At 37.9% G+C, this 16,117-nt stretch overlaps 1 protein-coding gene across 6 annotated transcripts in view; it reads left to right on the top strand.

Moving 5' to 3' along the window:
* The window catches only part of oxr1a (oxidation resistance 1a), a 222,080-nt gene that overhangs the window by 189,837 nt on the left and 16,126 nt on the right, over positions 1-16,117 (top strand). For all 6 annotated transcript variants that reach the window (XM_088326394.1, XM_088326393.1, XM_088326395.1 and 3 more), the window contains 5 exons: positions 2,344-2,496; positions 3,874-4,058; positions 6,248-6,918; positions 10,193-10,352; positions 14,478-14,643. In XM_088326394.1, the coding sequence (XP_088182520.1) occupies positions 2,344-2,496; positions 3,874-4,058; positions 6,248-6,918; positions 10,193-10,352; positions 14,478-14,643 (1,335 nt within the window). The remainder of the gene's footprint in view (positions 1-2,343; positions 2,497-3,873; positions 4,059-6,247; positions 6,919-10,192; positions 10,353-14,477; positions 14,644-16,117) is intronic.

Raw genomic sequence — 16,117 nt, 5'->3', positions numbered from 1 at the left:
GTTTTTTTTTTCAAAGAGAAAAGTGTGCTCTGGCCCAGGGGCGGCAGTAGCTCAGGTGGTAGAGCGTTCGTCTTTGGATCAAGGGATCCCAGTTCGAATCCCGTCTCGCCCGTGTTACATGTCGAGGTGTCCTTGGGTAAGACACCGAACCTCTAATACCCCCAATAAGCAGGTTAGCGCCTTACATGGCTGCAGGGCCGCTATTGGGAAATGTGGAGCACATTGTAAAGCGCTTTGGGAAGTCATTGACTTGAAAAGCGCTATATAAAATGCAGATCATTTCATTTCATTTCAGATCAGAAGCACTGGTGTGAAGCATTCTGTCAGTCATATGATCAATTTTTTCGCATTGGTTCGAGTTTTGTTGAACCTCGCAGTTGCACTGGCCCAGTTTTTGGTTTGGTCATCATTAGTGAAGTTTTATCCAGAACACTATACTTATTTCAACAGATTTAGTCATGGTGGGTCATGGTCCTATTTACTGTACTTGGATTGGCGATGAAACCTTGAATACTGTAACCTTTGAACTCTACCAAAATAAATGTTTACATAAAACAAGTTTAACAATTTTTCAACTAGGATTTACCTTACTAGCATGTGAGAGTAAGGTGTTTGGTTGTTGTTTTTTGTGAGGGGGGTTCGATCGGCTTTCATTTTTTTGTTGAACAAAAGAATTGAGATGCCCCTTTTATTATTTTCATTGGAGTTGACAAGATCGACCAAAGGATTTCCTCATATTTTAGCCATATTCAACCATAAATGTGTGTTGTATTCTGAATCGGCTTGACAACCAAATTGAATCAGATCTTTGAAGATGAGCTTGTTTACCTGCAGCCTTTCCCTTTTCATTCAGTATATGTCAAGTAATGTGCAGTACTCTAAATGTACTCTGTCTTATTGTACTATATTGTGCTCTGTTCCAGTTTTGCTTATACTTGCAGAAGTCTTTTTTTTCACTCAGTTTCTATTTTTATCACCATCTGGCAAGCCCTTTATTATGCTTTACTTTGGTCTTTTTCTGTCTGCCCAGGGTATACCCTGACTCAGGAAGAGAATCCAGGATACCCCCTAATGAGGATAATCAGTAAAGAAGCTAGACAGATAAATGGATGGATAGCTCTGTGGATACAATCATTTATTTTCACCCGTGTTGCACTGCAACCCTTTTCCTCTTAATGTATCAGTAAATCATTTTGACATGTGCAGTAGATGCATATCTATCAAGCAGATGAACAATTTGAGACTGTTTCAAATGAAATTGTCTTTACGCTGCTGACTGCTTTCTTTTCAATACACTTTAATGTATTCCACATCCATATACTGCCAATCAGTCACTTTTTTTTTTTTTTTTTTTTTAGAGATATTTAGTAATTGTGCTCCAACTTCGAAACTGGTGCCTGGATAAGAATTGCTCACTGTCCCTTTGTACTAGAGAGGATGTATGAAAACTACAAAAGTTTCAAACCGGCTTTCTGTTTAGTATGAAAAGACACTAAATGTGCATTGTTGTGAATTAGATTTGAATGTAGAAATAAAATTGTTTACTGTCTGTGTCAAGGCAGCACAGTGAAGAGAACTGCTATATAGAGGAGTAGTAACATTTTAATATCACGATTACATTAAACCTACAACAGCTATTTATAAGAATGAAGCTTACAGATATGTATTGAATGGTTTGCTTGTTGTGGAGATTTTTGGTGAATAAATGTTACTTCCTATATTAGTTGGGCGACGCTTTTTAAAAACAATTCTTTCTTAAAAGTTCTAACATCTTGCGATCTTGTGCCTGAAGGCATTGAGAAGTGTACTTTGACATAGCCATATGGAAGAAATCTTACAAAAAAAAACGATAGTACCAATAAAAACAGCTTAGACACACACCCTTAATTAAATACAATAAACCATTGGAAGTAAATGTAAAACGTTGGAAGGAAATGTACAAAACAGTTTTAGATTGATCCTAACTGTACCTCCTTAGTCCCATTATTTTAATTCTTCCTGATATTACAAGGGATAGAAACATGTTAACCTAATTAAAATGGTCCATTGTACTGGATTTAAACTAATGTTTAATTATGGATATACCGTTATATTTACTCAACTCCATTAGTATGCTCAAATAAGACACAAATTGGTTAAATCGTGTGTTTCTAACTGGAATAAACATTCCATGGTTGTCAATAATTTCTGGAAATGAAAAAGAAATCTACCAGAATTCACTGTGCTTGCTTTTTTGCCCTTGTTTACTAATTAATTTAATTAGGCCCTGTTCACAAATACTAATGTAGCTTTTTTTCCCCTTTGGATCTATTGCTGTTATTATCCAACCCACCCTACCAACAGGATTCAGATGGACCATCCAAACCGGTGGCTGTTCTCCCACAAGTGTTTACTGCCCTTCGTCAATCCAGAGTGGTGTCATCCACCTCCGAGGAGGAAGAGGCCCTCACTGAGAAGTTCCTCAAGATCAACTGCAAGTACATAACAGATGGGAAGGTAACGATATCTGTACAAACACACATTTTCTGTCTCTGTTGTTTTCAACTTGGCTATGAGCAGTTGCTGTTTGACTGTAATAATTTTTTTTGTGTGGCACCATCAACACGTTACCTCTGATGTTGGGGCGGCAGTAGCTCAGGAGGTAGAGCGATCGTTTTAGGATTAAGGGATCCCAGTTCGAATCCCGGCTTGTCCGTGTTACATGCCAAAGTGTCCTTGGGTAAGACACTGAACCCCCAATACCCCCAATAAGCAGGTTAGCGCCTTACATGGCTGCACAGATCACAGCCGCTATTGGGAAATGTGAAGCACAATATAAAGCGCTTTGGGAAGTAATTGACTTGAAAAGCGCTATATAAATGCAGATCATTTCATTTCATTTCATGTTGGTTGAACCCCTCTTTAGACTACGGTAGTGCGAATCCTGTCCTCCATGAGCTTGATAACAATCCTTGTGATTTGAATCACCTGGTTCAGTGCACATAAAATTCAAAAACATTCAGTGCATGCAGCTCTCAGACTGGGTTTGCCCACCCCTTGCCCAGTGTGCAATAGAAGCAAGTTCGTTTAAGGACAGAAAATGCAAATTTACCTTTGGGAATGTGACACATTCCAAACCCAACAACCTGCTGCCACCTGCACTTCTGACAAAGAGGCCATGAAACAAATTTGCACAAAGGCAAAATACAACTGGCCAATGTAACCCAATCTACTTCTATACATACACCTTTAACAGCAGCCAACACAAAATAGAAGCACATGTGGTGCTCTAAAACCTTATCTTAGTCCTCAAATAAGAGTTGTCATATTTGTAACTGTTTAGTCGCAGACACATTTTCACAACTATGCACTAAAATACTTTTTAACTTGGTTGTTTAGGTTCTCACATGATTCTTGTGCAGCACTCCATAGACTCAAAATTTTGTATGAACACTAAAACATCATTTTTAATAATATGCACCTTTCATTTATTAAAAAATAAAAAAGAATTATTTAGATGTATAATACAAAGTTCAGCTGTCAACTGGTGCTAACAGATGGATGCCTTTAATCATGTTCTTGTTGAAAAAAATCTTTCATTACCAGACACACTTTGAAATCCATGTTATTGAACCACCGTTGATTCACTTTCAGCGTTCTAATGAATTCATTTAAGTGGAAACCACTAGCAGTCAATAACTTCAACTTGATTTAGAACAGTAGCAGTTCATAACTGACACTAAACTCTGAACATTTACATTTACATGTGTACGTTTAATCTCTGTTGGAAATAATTCAACTTCTTTCTGGAAAATATCTGGACAACTTAGCAGTTATCTTAGCCTGACACAGCTCCTAACATACCACTTAGTTCCTTTTACATTTTTTTCACAGGGTTCAGTAAGTGGGGTATTGCTGGTGACCCCAAACAACATCATGTTTGATCCTCATCGAATGGACCCTTTGGTTCAGGCCCATGGGTGCGAAGAGTATGGAATCATGTGTCCTTTGGAAGAAGTCCAATCAGCTGCCATCTTTAAAGAGATCACCGACTCCAAGATCAGGGAGACTGTGCCTGAGTAAGAGAACTACTGATACAGACACAATCTACTTCAATGAACCATTTGCAATATTTTATTTTTATTTTTTTCTGTTTTCCTTCCTTTCGGATACTTTTTTTCTTTTTCAAGGTCTGATGTCAATTTCTTAGTGGTGCCTTGAAAAAGATGATTCAGGGTTCATTAGCATTAATCAACTCGCTCTTGACACAACACCTTCCCCCTCTCAAAGCCCCAACTCGGCGCTTTTTTTTCCCCCTAATTTTTGACTGCTGGGCTGATTTTGATTTTCATCTCTTGCAAATGTAACAAATTCTTCTAATCAATGTGTTTCTCTTGTTGCTCCCACAGGCTGATTGCATCAGCAACCAATTGAGATTTTAATTATTTTCCCCTGTTTACCAAAAAAAGAATGAAAATGCAATTATACCAGGGTTAAATTAAGTGTGCCTTCACCTTCCTACGCTTTGGTTGTTGCTCTGTATACAAAAGGAATTAAGCACCTCTGTGAAATGGGTTGTTTCCTCCCACAGAATCGTATGTTTTTCTTTTGTTTCTGTCAGATTGCTTATAATTGTTTGTCTGAGCCTGAAATATGCAAAAATAGCAATAGTTTTGGAGACCTGCTCAGTCTTGTTTTTTTTCTCTCTGCTGGCAGCATGGTCTAAACAGTGCTGTATTTAGCTGGTTGAAGCTACTGCTCATGAAGCAGCTATTGTGCTGGCAATCTGTCTTGTACGCTCTCTCTCCTCTCCAGCGTGATGTAATTCTATCCTGTAGGTGGAATCTTGTGAAACGTTCCATAGATGCTTTGATAATAATTTCACGGTATCTTCATTGCATGATGGTTATTTATAAACCACTGACTACAATGTCATATTTAAAAAAAAAAATCCACATTTTTTTATCTTACAGCATTGATCGTTTTTTTTTTTTTTTTGTTTGTTTGTTTTTCCCCCCCCTTAAAATTCTACTCAAAACACCCCATAATGACAACATGAAAAAGTTTTGGGGGGCATTTTTGAAAATGAATTAAAACTAAAAGACTTTTTTTTTTTTAAACGGGGAAAAAAAACATGCACTTAAGTATGCACAGCCTTGTATTATATTTTATATTTCCTGTTTTTTTTCAGTGTTAGTGTGTTTATATGAAAATCTGATGTGTGCTCTTCTTTTATATCTTTTTTAAAGATTTTGTAAATTTGTTTTTCATTTTTCTCTTTTCCCCCCCCTCTTTAACCAATTCTGTGTATAATGATACATGATAATTGGCGATGTGGGGATTAAAGCAAAAAAAACAATTTATGAGCCGTTAAGGACCCAGCTCCTTCTTGCGAGCTGAGCCCAAAAAACTGTTCTCTAAAAATAGTAGGAATTCCCATCTTTTTAAGTAAACTCCAGTCAAAGACGTCACCCCGGTGTTTCAAATTTACTCCGAAAATATTAATTATTCAACATACATCTTATTTTTACTTCCCCTACTATTTACTTTTACGATCGAGTAATTCAGTTACTAATTCAGTTACTTTTTGGAAGGAGTAGTGAGTAACTATAACCACTGGAGACCACTGAGCTCAAAATTACTTTTGCACCCTTTCAGCAGATGATTGCTTCTTTACCACCCTGTCCTAAGTTCTACAATTCATTTGACCATGGTTTATTGGTTAATTTTGTTAACTATGAGACCTCATAGAGATAACTGTCTGTCCTTTTCAAATAATTTCCGATCAACTAAATCTACCATAAGTGGAACCCAAATAAGCTGTAGAAACATCTCAAAGATGATCAGTGGAAACAGGATGCCTCTTAGCTCAAATTTGAGCTAAATGGCAAAGCCTGTAAATTCTTATGTATATATTTTTTATAGCTTATTTTTCGTTTTAATACATTTGCAAAAAGCTTCACAAGCTTTTCCACGTTGTCATTATAGAGTGTTGTGTGTACAATTTTGAGTAAAATAATCAACCAGTTTTGGGATAATCCTGAAACACAACAAAATGTGGAAAGCGTGTAGCATTGTGAATATTTTCCGGATGAACGGTAAACATAAAAACACAACAAGAGACTAATGATATCATTATATAAAAGCAGCAACAGTAAAAATACTATTCATTGACTGTAAGTGCACTGTGGCAGAATGTGGAGAGGGAGGGAATCTTTTTAAGGGAAAGAAATGCTGGTATTTAATTTCTCACTGATTATCTTTATAGTGACCTGGAGCCTCTGCCATCTGAAAGACATCCTTCCCAGCAAAAGGATTCAGAGAGTGTCCTGAAGGAGCCAGGGGCCAATGACAGCGGAAGCACTGCCCCACGCAGCACAGAGGGCTCAATTTCAGAAGATGTCTTCACGGAGTCTGAGCTGTCCCCAATCAGGGAGGAAGAACAAGCGTCTAGCGAGGAGGTCTGCCTGGACAAGTCCACTTGTGCCTCCACGGAGTCTGTAAAAACCGTGACCCAAGAGGAGCCCGTAATCTCTCAGTCCCCGGCTTTTGACCGTAGCTCAGTCAGCCAGCCTGAACAGCCTCCTGCGGATAAGGCCTCTGCCACAATAGTGGACAATCCTCCACATTCGGCCACAGAAAAGGGGATTCAGTCCCCCTTGAGTTCAAGGCAGCACAGTGAAGAGAACCCACCAAGCACACACAATACAAGCACCATCACTAGCCACACTGAACGCCCCAGCAGCAGCAGCACCTCATGTCCAGGGTCCCAAAGCGCAGCCAACCCACTTTCCACCGACACCCTTCCTGTTACAGCCAGTCTATTGGGGGATGCCCATGAGGGGACTGACGTCTCCAGAAGAGACTCTATGCAACAAGGGATAGTGGAGAAAGATGACGGAGATCAAGGTCAAAAGGGCGACACACAAAATTCACAGGGTAAGTGATTCTGTTGTTGACTTCTCAGAATTGTGTGAGAAGAGATGCAGTACATTTTACTCGGAGCAGTCGTTTTGTCTGAGGAAATTATAATTTTATCTTTTTTTCCCTAACAAAAACAAGATTTCTTTTGTTATATTTATGCTATCCTTACACCAACAGTAACATGGGTAGGTAACTTTGTAACTACGGGAATCAAATCTTGCTTTTGTCCACGTTTTGTTCTGGGTCGTTTAAAAAAAAACAATCTAAATTTACTTTCAAGCAGACAGTCATTAATGCCAATTAGAACATTCTCGGTTTCGATTATTGTTATTATAGATATGTATGTCTCATGTATGTTTTCTATGGTACGTTACATTGTTTAGTAGTACTAGTTAACCCAATATTATTGAAAACTCTGTAGCATTCCATTTTTAGGTGTTGTCTTTTATTAAAAATATGAACCACTTACAGAACCGCAGGCCTCTCAGGTGTTCTTACTCTGTTGGTCACCCCTGCAAAAGTTTAACAAACAAATTGATAAATTAAGTTTAATCATTCGAAACACACTTACTCAAACAGACTCAATATTTTTCTTGCAAATCATTTGAAACATCAATTGTTGTTCTAATTGTCTTTGTATTGCTTCAAAATGTACACAATTAGCATACCAATAATGGTCATTAATTAATACTAAGATTTACATTATACTACATTCAGATTTACGGAAATTCAACTAGAGATACTGTATGTCTTATCATCATTAAAACTCGGGAATTGTTCTAATACAGTTGCATTTCAACTACTATTTACCTTTGAAGAGCAATTTAAAATATTTTTAATGTAATTTGGGGCAAAACTTACGCATCAAAAACGTCACCAAATAGAAAAAGAGTATCCCTAATAAAAAAAAGCTTTATGTCCAATAGATGTTTTAAAAGTTTGACTTGGTGTCCAGAAAACTTTGAAATACTTCCCTATCATGTAGTTAGGTGCAAGGCATGACCAGAGCACTTGGGATTAGGGTGATAAGAAAGAAGTTTTATTGCTAGGTTTGGGTTACATTACTTGGAGATCCCGTTTTTATTTCAAGAAACATGCTGTGCTGTTGCTCAAATCTTTAGAGCCCCGACTGGGCTAACACAAGAATAAGTTTGTGGGATACAAACTTAAATGGGTCACTTGTCTCGTAAGGACTGTTTCTGGTGCCAGCTGTGAATTGGTGCACCTCAAGCTGACTGCCTGTGAGCAAACGACAGATGATGTAGGCAAGGTAGGAACGCAGCTTCAAAGTGAGTCATTCTGTGCTCTGATACCCAGCCCACTTTAGCTGAACTCAGCTAAAGAGCAATTTTCACACTTATTTTCCTCCCAAGGAAATAAACATACTCAGCGGTGGGGAGCTTTTTCATTTTCGCTCGGCCTTGCAATTATTCTCCAAAAGCACTTCACAATTTAAGGACGCATACCTCTATTCTGTACACAGCAACCCACTCAAATACCAAAAGCCTCTCAGGACACCAAATGTATTGTGTAGAAATTATGATGACTCTGCAACTTTGGATTTTATCTGTCTGCTTTGCAATACTAAACTTGTAGTCCTGGGTTGTCAGTAGATACATTCAGGCTAAATAATCTAAAACGGCAGTTTAATTCCTATTTTTCATTTAGCGTATTTCTCGACCATAAGGTTCACGGTACTAAAAGCATACCTGTCAACCTCCACGGCTCCATGCCCGTACAAACTGTCGTATTTTCCCGTACAACATACAAAATAATCGTAAACCATATTTTTTTGGGGAATGATGCATGATGGGAAATCTTCAGGCGGCAGACGCATGCGATTGACAAATTTGCGTTTTTCCGTATAGATTTCCTTGTACGTCGTACTCGTCTTAAAATGCATAAAAAAACGTATTTTGTCCGGCAAAACCGTACAGGTTGACAGGTATGTAAAAGGCGCGGCATCAGTTATTCATTGTATTTAGTACCTTCATAACTTGCATCTGACAATAATTTACGAAATGTGTGTCAACACTTCACCTCTTACTACAAAAACTTCAGCCTTCACGTTACCAGAGTGTCCTCTACTCTCATGGTGTCCACCTTACACCAACGATGCACACACACACACAAGCCTGCATACTTAAAAGTAGAGCAGAGCATCACAAGTGTGCATATTTAAACACAGTGAGAGCAAAACTTGTTGTGCTTTATTACATATTGATAAGTTAAAGTACTCACATATTTTCAATCATTTTTTTAAATGAACAGCATCAAATCTTCACTGTCAAAGTCTCTTTCAGTGTCATTGATAATGATGCCAGCAAACCCTAGAACAAAGGTACCAGCAGAAATGTTAGCCCAAGCATTTACAATCCACTCACAAAATGGGGTGTAACTCACTCAGGGTTGTCTTCCATTTTTAGTGAAACTGTGGTCTCCTATAGTTATCCATTGCTCCCATGACGCTGTTAGCCTTTTAATGGCCAATGTGCTGCGATTGTAGTTTCTATGTCAAAATTACATGAATGTCAGAATTCATTTGTTTCACTTTTTTTTACATCATCCGTGAAGCCCAATGCAAATGAGGCACTATTAGAAAGATGCTGTTGACGATCAACACCATAGTTGAATAGCTCTGTGTCCCGCACACTGGACGCCATTTTAAGAGATACCTCCAGTAGGGTTGGGATTGTGAGCATTCAAGATGGCAACATCAGTTATGTAGTGTATTTTTGCAATCTTACGGTTCATGGTTCCCTTAACCACCTGGGTCGTCCGGGTACCACTTTCTGAGGCGTGTCTTGATCAAGTACAGCTTGGTGTCACCCATCCCTCTCCGTGCCGTTTTTTTAGGTAGGGGTTTATTCCCTCTCCTGAAACATTACTTGTTTCCATGAATACTGCATGCCGATGCGAAATATATGGTGAAAAGTAGTTATGATTGCAGGACCAGCGCTAAGGGAATGTGGTACCAGCCGACATAAGCAAAGTACCAATCATCACTGTAGATGCTTGCAGATAGTGTCAAATGTGCACCAGGCTGGAGATGAGCAGTTAGATAGTGAAGCTTGGAATAAACATATTTAATGACACAGTCATTCTGCTTGCACACACTTGTTCTTTTATAAACCATCAACACTCACACTTTTCCCTCTAAGTTCTCATAGTGTTCTCTACGTCTCGTCCACAACATACACAAGGGGCGCACCGCATGATGGGGCGTGTCACACATTAGAGTCTAGAAAATACAGTAATTTGCCTTTGTTTTTGTTTTTTACTCGTAAAGGATGCATGGAGAGGAGAAAGAGCAACTCACACAAGTTCCTTTGTCTGCGGGTGGGCAAGCCTATGAAGAAGACGTTTGTTTCCAATGCCAGCGCGTCCATGCAGCAGTATGCCCAACAGGGCAAGAAGCACGAGTACTGGTTTGCTGTGCCACAAGAAAGGTCAGTCGCTTTGCGCGTGTGACGACGCACCGCCTAAAGATTCAAAGTTCAGAGAACAAATACTGAGAAATCAGTCATCAGATCTGTTTTGTAGTAAGATATATATATATATATATATATATATATATATATATATATATATATATATATATATATATATAAAGGAATTTTGAACAAACAGCAGAGGAGAGGAGCTATCCATGAATTGACACCCTTTGAAAAAAAAGTAATAAAAGTGCTGCAAAAATCTCTGTGTGAAATAGTAGCAGGAGCTTGTGATACTTTTTCTTTTCTGAGTAATGGCATGCTGCTGTTTTGTAAAAAGTAATCATATTTGAATCAGTCAAGCAATTGTGTCATTATTTTTTGTCTGCTATGGTTCTATTATCTGCTTCTCAGTTATGCAACATGTTGAGCGCGACATAAAGCTAAAAAGCTCACACTTTTGTAACTTTTGATGTCCAGCGTAGTGTGTAGTTCTACTCTGTGTTGCTTTCTACTGTGTTTACCACTAGACAATTTTTCCACATGGTCCTGTGTGGATAACAACTGCAGGAAATGTTGGAAATAAAGCTAGCTTAGAATGGTGGTGCTTATGACAAGTTACCATCCATTTAGTTTTTCACAGTGTGAGGTGAGGGTTGCTTAGGTTAACGGTTGGAAAACCAAACAGCTCATTAACTCTTTGCTCATACAGCAATAGGTTAGCTGTTTTTTGAACTAGATGAGAAGCGAGGCACATTATAGATCTTTAAGTAAGATTGGAATGGTGTATGGAGAAACTGGGCTAATGAATGAGTCTTCCAAAACCAATGTTTCTCAAACACTGTGCCGCTGCACACCATGTGCTTTGAGTTGTATCTGTATGGTGTGGCGCAGAAAACCTTCCAATTTCGTTGAATTGGTCTAAAAAAATGTAGGGTTATTTGCCAAAAACGTAATGTCCTTTGGTATGATGTTTGGTGATGCCTTTCAGTGCTGGCCGTAGTAACTTTAATATTGTTTTGTTTTAACACGTGACAGCAGATATCAAATTGATCAAGCAAAAGTGTTCATTTTAAGTTTTCTGATTTGGAAAAAAAAGATTTTAAAATAAAAATATTTTTAAAATGAGGACAAATATTGGCCAGTGCAATAATTGTTTACCAAATAAAGTCAAACGTCATCCTCAAAGAAAGCAGTAAGTAAATAGTTTTATTAATTTATTTTCTAGTTTGTTTTTGCAGTAAAATTTACCTCTGGGGCCTATGCCTCCACGGATGAGAGAAACTATATACTGTCGGTATGCTTTGACAATTTAACCAGTGTTGACACCCAAAAGTAGCATCCATCCATCCATTATCTGCACCGTTTATCGTCAGTAGGGTCGCAGGGGTGCTGGAGCCCATCCCAGCTATCTTCGGGCAGTGGGCAGGGGACACCTTGTACTGGTTGCCAGCCAGCCGCAGGGGACACAGAGACAGACAACTAACTGGCTTAGTCACAGTTAGGGACAATTTGGACCAGCCAATTAACCTAACATGCATGTTTTTGGAATGTGGAATGAAACCGGAGTGGCCAGAGGAAACCCACGCAAGCACGGGGAGAACATGCCAACTCCACACAGGAGGTTCGATCTCATGACCTCAGAACTGTGCCGCACATGCGCTAACCACTGCTCCGCCGTACTGCCCCAAAAGTAGCATGCTACTCTAAAAGTTTCTACAAATTTCTGTATACACTCACATTGAAGCCGACCCCCTAAAACTGCTTGAATATAGCCTCATAATAAAATAATTAGAGTTGTGTTGAATTGAGCTCAGGGTAGTTTAATACTTTGTGAGCAAGGGATAAACTGTCAAAGAGGAGAAGACATAATAAATCAGGATATTTTTTTAAAGATACGCATTGTATTGAATTTACGTTTGAGTGACAAAATTCTATTACTAACACGTTAGAGTACTTGTTAGTGAAAAAAGTAATTATGTTCCATAATTTACAAAAGCGTGACCTACTGAATAATTGGCAAACCCGTTTATGAGCCTGTAAAAGGCTTGTAAGAAAGATGTTTTTTATTGAAGTCATAATACATTCGTAAAAGATTTAGCCATGATTCTCAAAACATTAAATCAAACTCCCAGCATTGCCCATCCCATTGAAAACTTGGGTGAAGAGGACCCATTTTGTTATATTTTCTTTAAGAATCGTGTAGTTATTATGCAAGTGATACTGTATTTTCTGCATTATAAAGTGCACCCTAAAAAGAAAGTCTCATATATAAGGCATACTAGACTAAATATATAATTGCATGTTTTATACACTTATATTAGTGCAATGATTGCTCAGTCGAATACTTTCACTGACCATAACCAGAATTGAACCTGGGTTGCAGAGGTGAGAGCACTGAAGCCTTACCACTAGAAATACAATGAAATACAAAAAGTCATTCCATTTTATCTTTTATTACACTATTCTTACTCACGGTGCCAGAAAAGAATGATGGAGATTAAAGAAAACTTGAGTCATTGTTAAAAAGAAAAAAAATTTAAAAAATAAATAAATAAATAAACATAATGAGGAAACAACTCTCTGGTGTTATCATGGATTGGAAACTTATGGCTCAGGAGTACGTATGGCTTTGAGATAAAACAGACTTTGCACAATTTCTATTGTTTTACTTCATGCTGACCCTTTTGTTATACATCCAATGCCGAGACTCAGGAGTTACGGTCCAGTATATATAGGACACAATTTAAACTACAGTTTACAGTTCGGTGTGTCACACCAGCAGACCCCGTTTTGCCTGTAAATTGCTAAATCATCCTTTAAATGAACGCTATTAAACAATTTATGTTTACTGTTCACACACTTTATGATGAAAACTCACAGAACAAACCTTAAACCCCCCCCCCACACACACAAAACTTTTACCCAGAAGCTCTAGAAAAGCATCTAGAGCAATTTGATTGGGTGAGCAGTAGGAATGTGCAAAGCTATGCACAGGACCGGACGCACGCACTCTTTTTCCTTTGCCCAGCGCGGTATGCAATAAATACGTAAATACGTTGGTATACTTTTTTGCAATATTCCTTGAAATTTTTACCCCAAAAAACTTTGCTTGCTCCTTGTATTGAAATTGTTATTTGGGACAAAAATGACGGTCAAAGTAGACTTTTACACTCTTAAGTAACTGTGGCAGGGAGACAAGTTTTTGTGGTATATTTTTTTATATTGATTTGGGATACATGCTTTGGCATTATTATTATTATTGGATAGATTTTATGAAACCACACAGTGGAATAAAATGCACTGAATAATTAGCTCTTGTCTAGCGAATGGGTTTGGCGCTTTTGTTAAATGTTGTCTTAAGTGTATCATGTGGCTTTCTCTCAAAGAAACTGAAAATATGTTTGCTTGTTCCCGACCCCTGGTGTATTTGATCATTGTTTTGCACTATATTTACACTAGTATATCTTTCAGGATGAAATTTCTGCTTTCTTCTGCTTTTTTTCATTTTTTACTATTTGTTTTAAATGCCTTTTAGTATGTCATCTGTAAAACTGTTGGTCTATAATAGAATTTAAATTTTGTTTTTCAAGGTTTGAAATGTGCTTGAATTTTGGGGAATATGGTTGTAACTGCTCGAAATGTTTTCCATTTGTCTCGACAGTCTTACTTGATAGCGCACACATTAAATGAAGAAAATTAAAACGTATATTAGAAGTCTGCTTCATAATGATACTGACATACCTTTTCTGAGGGCTTCGCTTTGCTTTTGCATTTGTACTTCCCTCATGACTAACAGCAGCTTTTATTAGTATGTGTGGCGTTGTCATGTGAAGTATCATCACCCCCTGTAGGTCTTTCAAGACAGTTGCATCAGACCAAGATGTGGTGAACAGCAGAAATTGGAATAATGGCTCTGAAAGTTCTTAAAGAGTGCTTAAGTTTGGTAAACGTGTACAAACCCTGCAACCGAGCTATAAGGCGCACATTTACATTTCTGGCCAATTTGGAGTTTGAGGGTGCGCCTCATAGTCTAGAAAATACGGTATATTTTAATATTTGAGTGATGAAACTTTCCCAATTTGAATGTTTTTTTTAGAACACATCTTGGAATTGACTTCCTGCGTTTGTCACTTCTAGGTCAGACCACCTTTATGTGTTCTTCATGCAGTGGAGTCCAGATATGTACGGCGAAGGCGTCAGAGGAATGGGACAGGAGCCTGGGTTTATGGTTGTCAAGAAGTACGAGCCGTCAGAAATTGCAGCGGACGAACCTATCACTGACCTGAATGTCAAAGAATGGGAGGTAGGCTCTTCCCAGCTAACTTTATAATTTTATTGTCTTTAATCCATTCAGGCTCACAGACATGGATTAATCAATTTAATTGCTATTTATTAATCCATCATCTGTGAAACCAATGTCATGTGTCTATTGTAGAGTACACTGTTTTGTGTTAAATGTTAAATGTACACACTTGTTAGTGTTCTTTTGTTATGCAATGCTGTATTTTGCTAGCGATGCTAAACGTACTGTTTTGCAATCGGCTTCTGTATTTTGCATTTTGTGAACGACATCATTTGTTGATTTTATCGTGTATTTTGTGCAAACTTTAGATCACATGTATTTTGCGTATCCCATGTGAGTACTTGCTTTGCTTGGAGTGCACATTCTGAACTTCCAACCAAAGTTTTTTGCATGTTTGTGCAATTGTTTACTTTTCTCAGTGTATTTTAGTCATTACATGTCGTGTGACAGTCTCTATTGGTGGTCGGCATTCGGCAATTTATTTTGACGAATGGACCACGGCTAACGTCATTGTGCATTATTCCGAAAAGTGCAGCTGGAAACTTTGTGAAGGCCATATTTTAATTTTCTGATAGTTTATAAATAGTAGACACTCAAAATAAAGAGAAAACATCAATGGATTTTGAACTTGGAAGGGAGAACAGGAGAGAGCCCATACCTCAGATGAGAAATTCGAAGGGGTGTGGAATTTAAACAACGGCAACATGATGGTCCGATAGTGACAATGATGTAAACGGTGCATAATAGTCAAAACAATTAACAACAGTGAGGTCAAAATAACAAACCGGCATCCTATGCAATCTCCTTTGTAGATGACCGATACTAAAAACAAAATATACTCATAATTGTATTATTTTTATGCATTCAATTTATGAATGTGGAAACATTGCCTGGAACAATTTGTCTTTCAATTTTTTTAGCTTTGAGATTGAATCGAAAATATGTCCTGTCTCAGTACTCTTGTAACATTCCCTGTGGTAATTATACTTTTAACTAGATTGCACGTCTAATCAGTGATATTAATAACGTCAGCCCTGCAAACAGAGACTGAATGTCAGGGAAATGTTTGTGTTTGTGGATCCCTTAACCACTAGGGTTGTAGGGGAAGCATTTCCTGTGGTGTGTTTTGGGCAAAATAGAATACCCTTTATTTTCAATTACAACAACGTAGCGAACATTGAGATTGCACTCCAGGATAAACAAGATAAAAAGGTAATAAAGACGTGAAAGAGGAAAAATAAGATGTCAGGGTACATGTGCAAAAATATTTACATGGTAGTGCTTGGAGACTGTCTTAAATTATAAGAACAATCGTATTAATAATAGTAGTATTATTACTTACAGTAGTAGTGTCATAACTACCTACCCTAATGCTTGTCTCCCCTTAAAAACTGCTAAAAATCCATTCTTACGCTTTTTCAAATTCCGGACAACCCTGTCTGACGTGGTGGTGTTACTGTAGCTTTAAATGTTC

The sequence above is a fragment of the Urocampus carinirostris genome, chromosome 2 (genome assembly GCF_059441175.1).
Source record: "Urocampus carinirostris isolate Australia breed hairy pipefish chromosome 2, RoL_Ucar_1.0, whole genome shotgun sequence".
NCBI classification, from domain to species: Eukaryota; Metazoa; Chordata; class Actinopteri; order Syngnathiformes; family Syngnathidae; genus Urocampus; species Urocampus carinirostris.
This window is presented reverse-complemented; position numbering and strand designations above follow the sequence as displayed.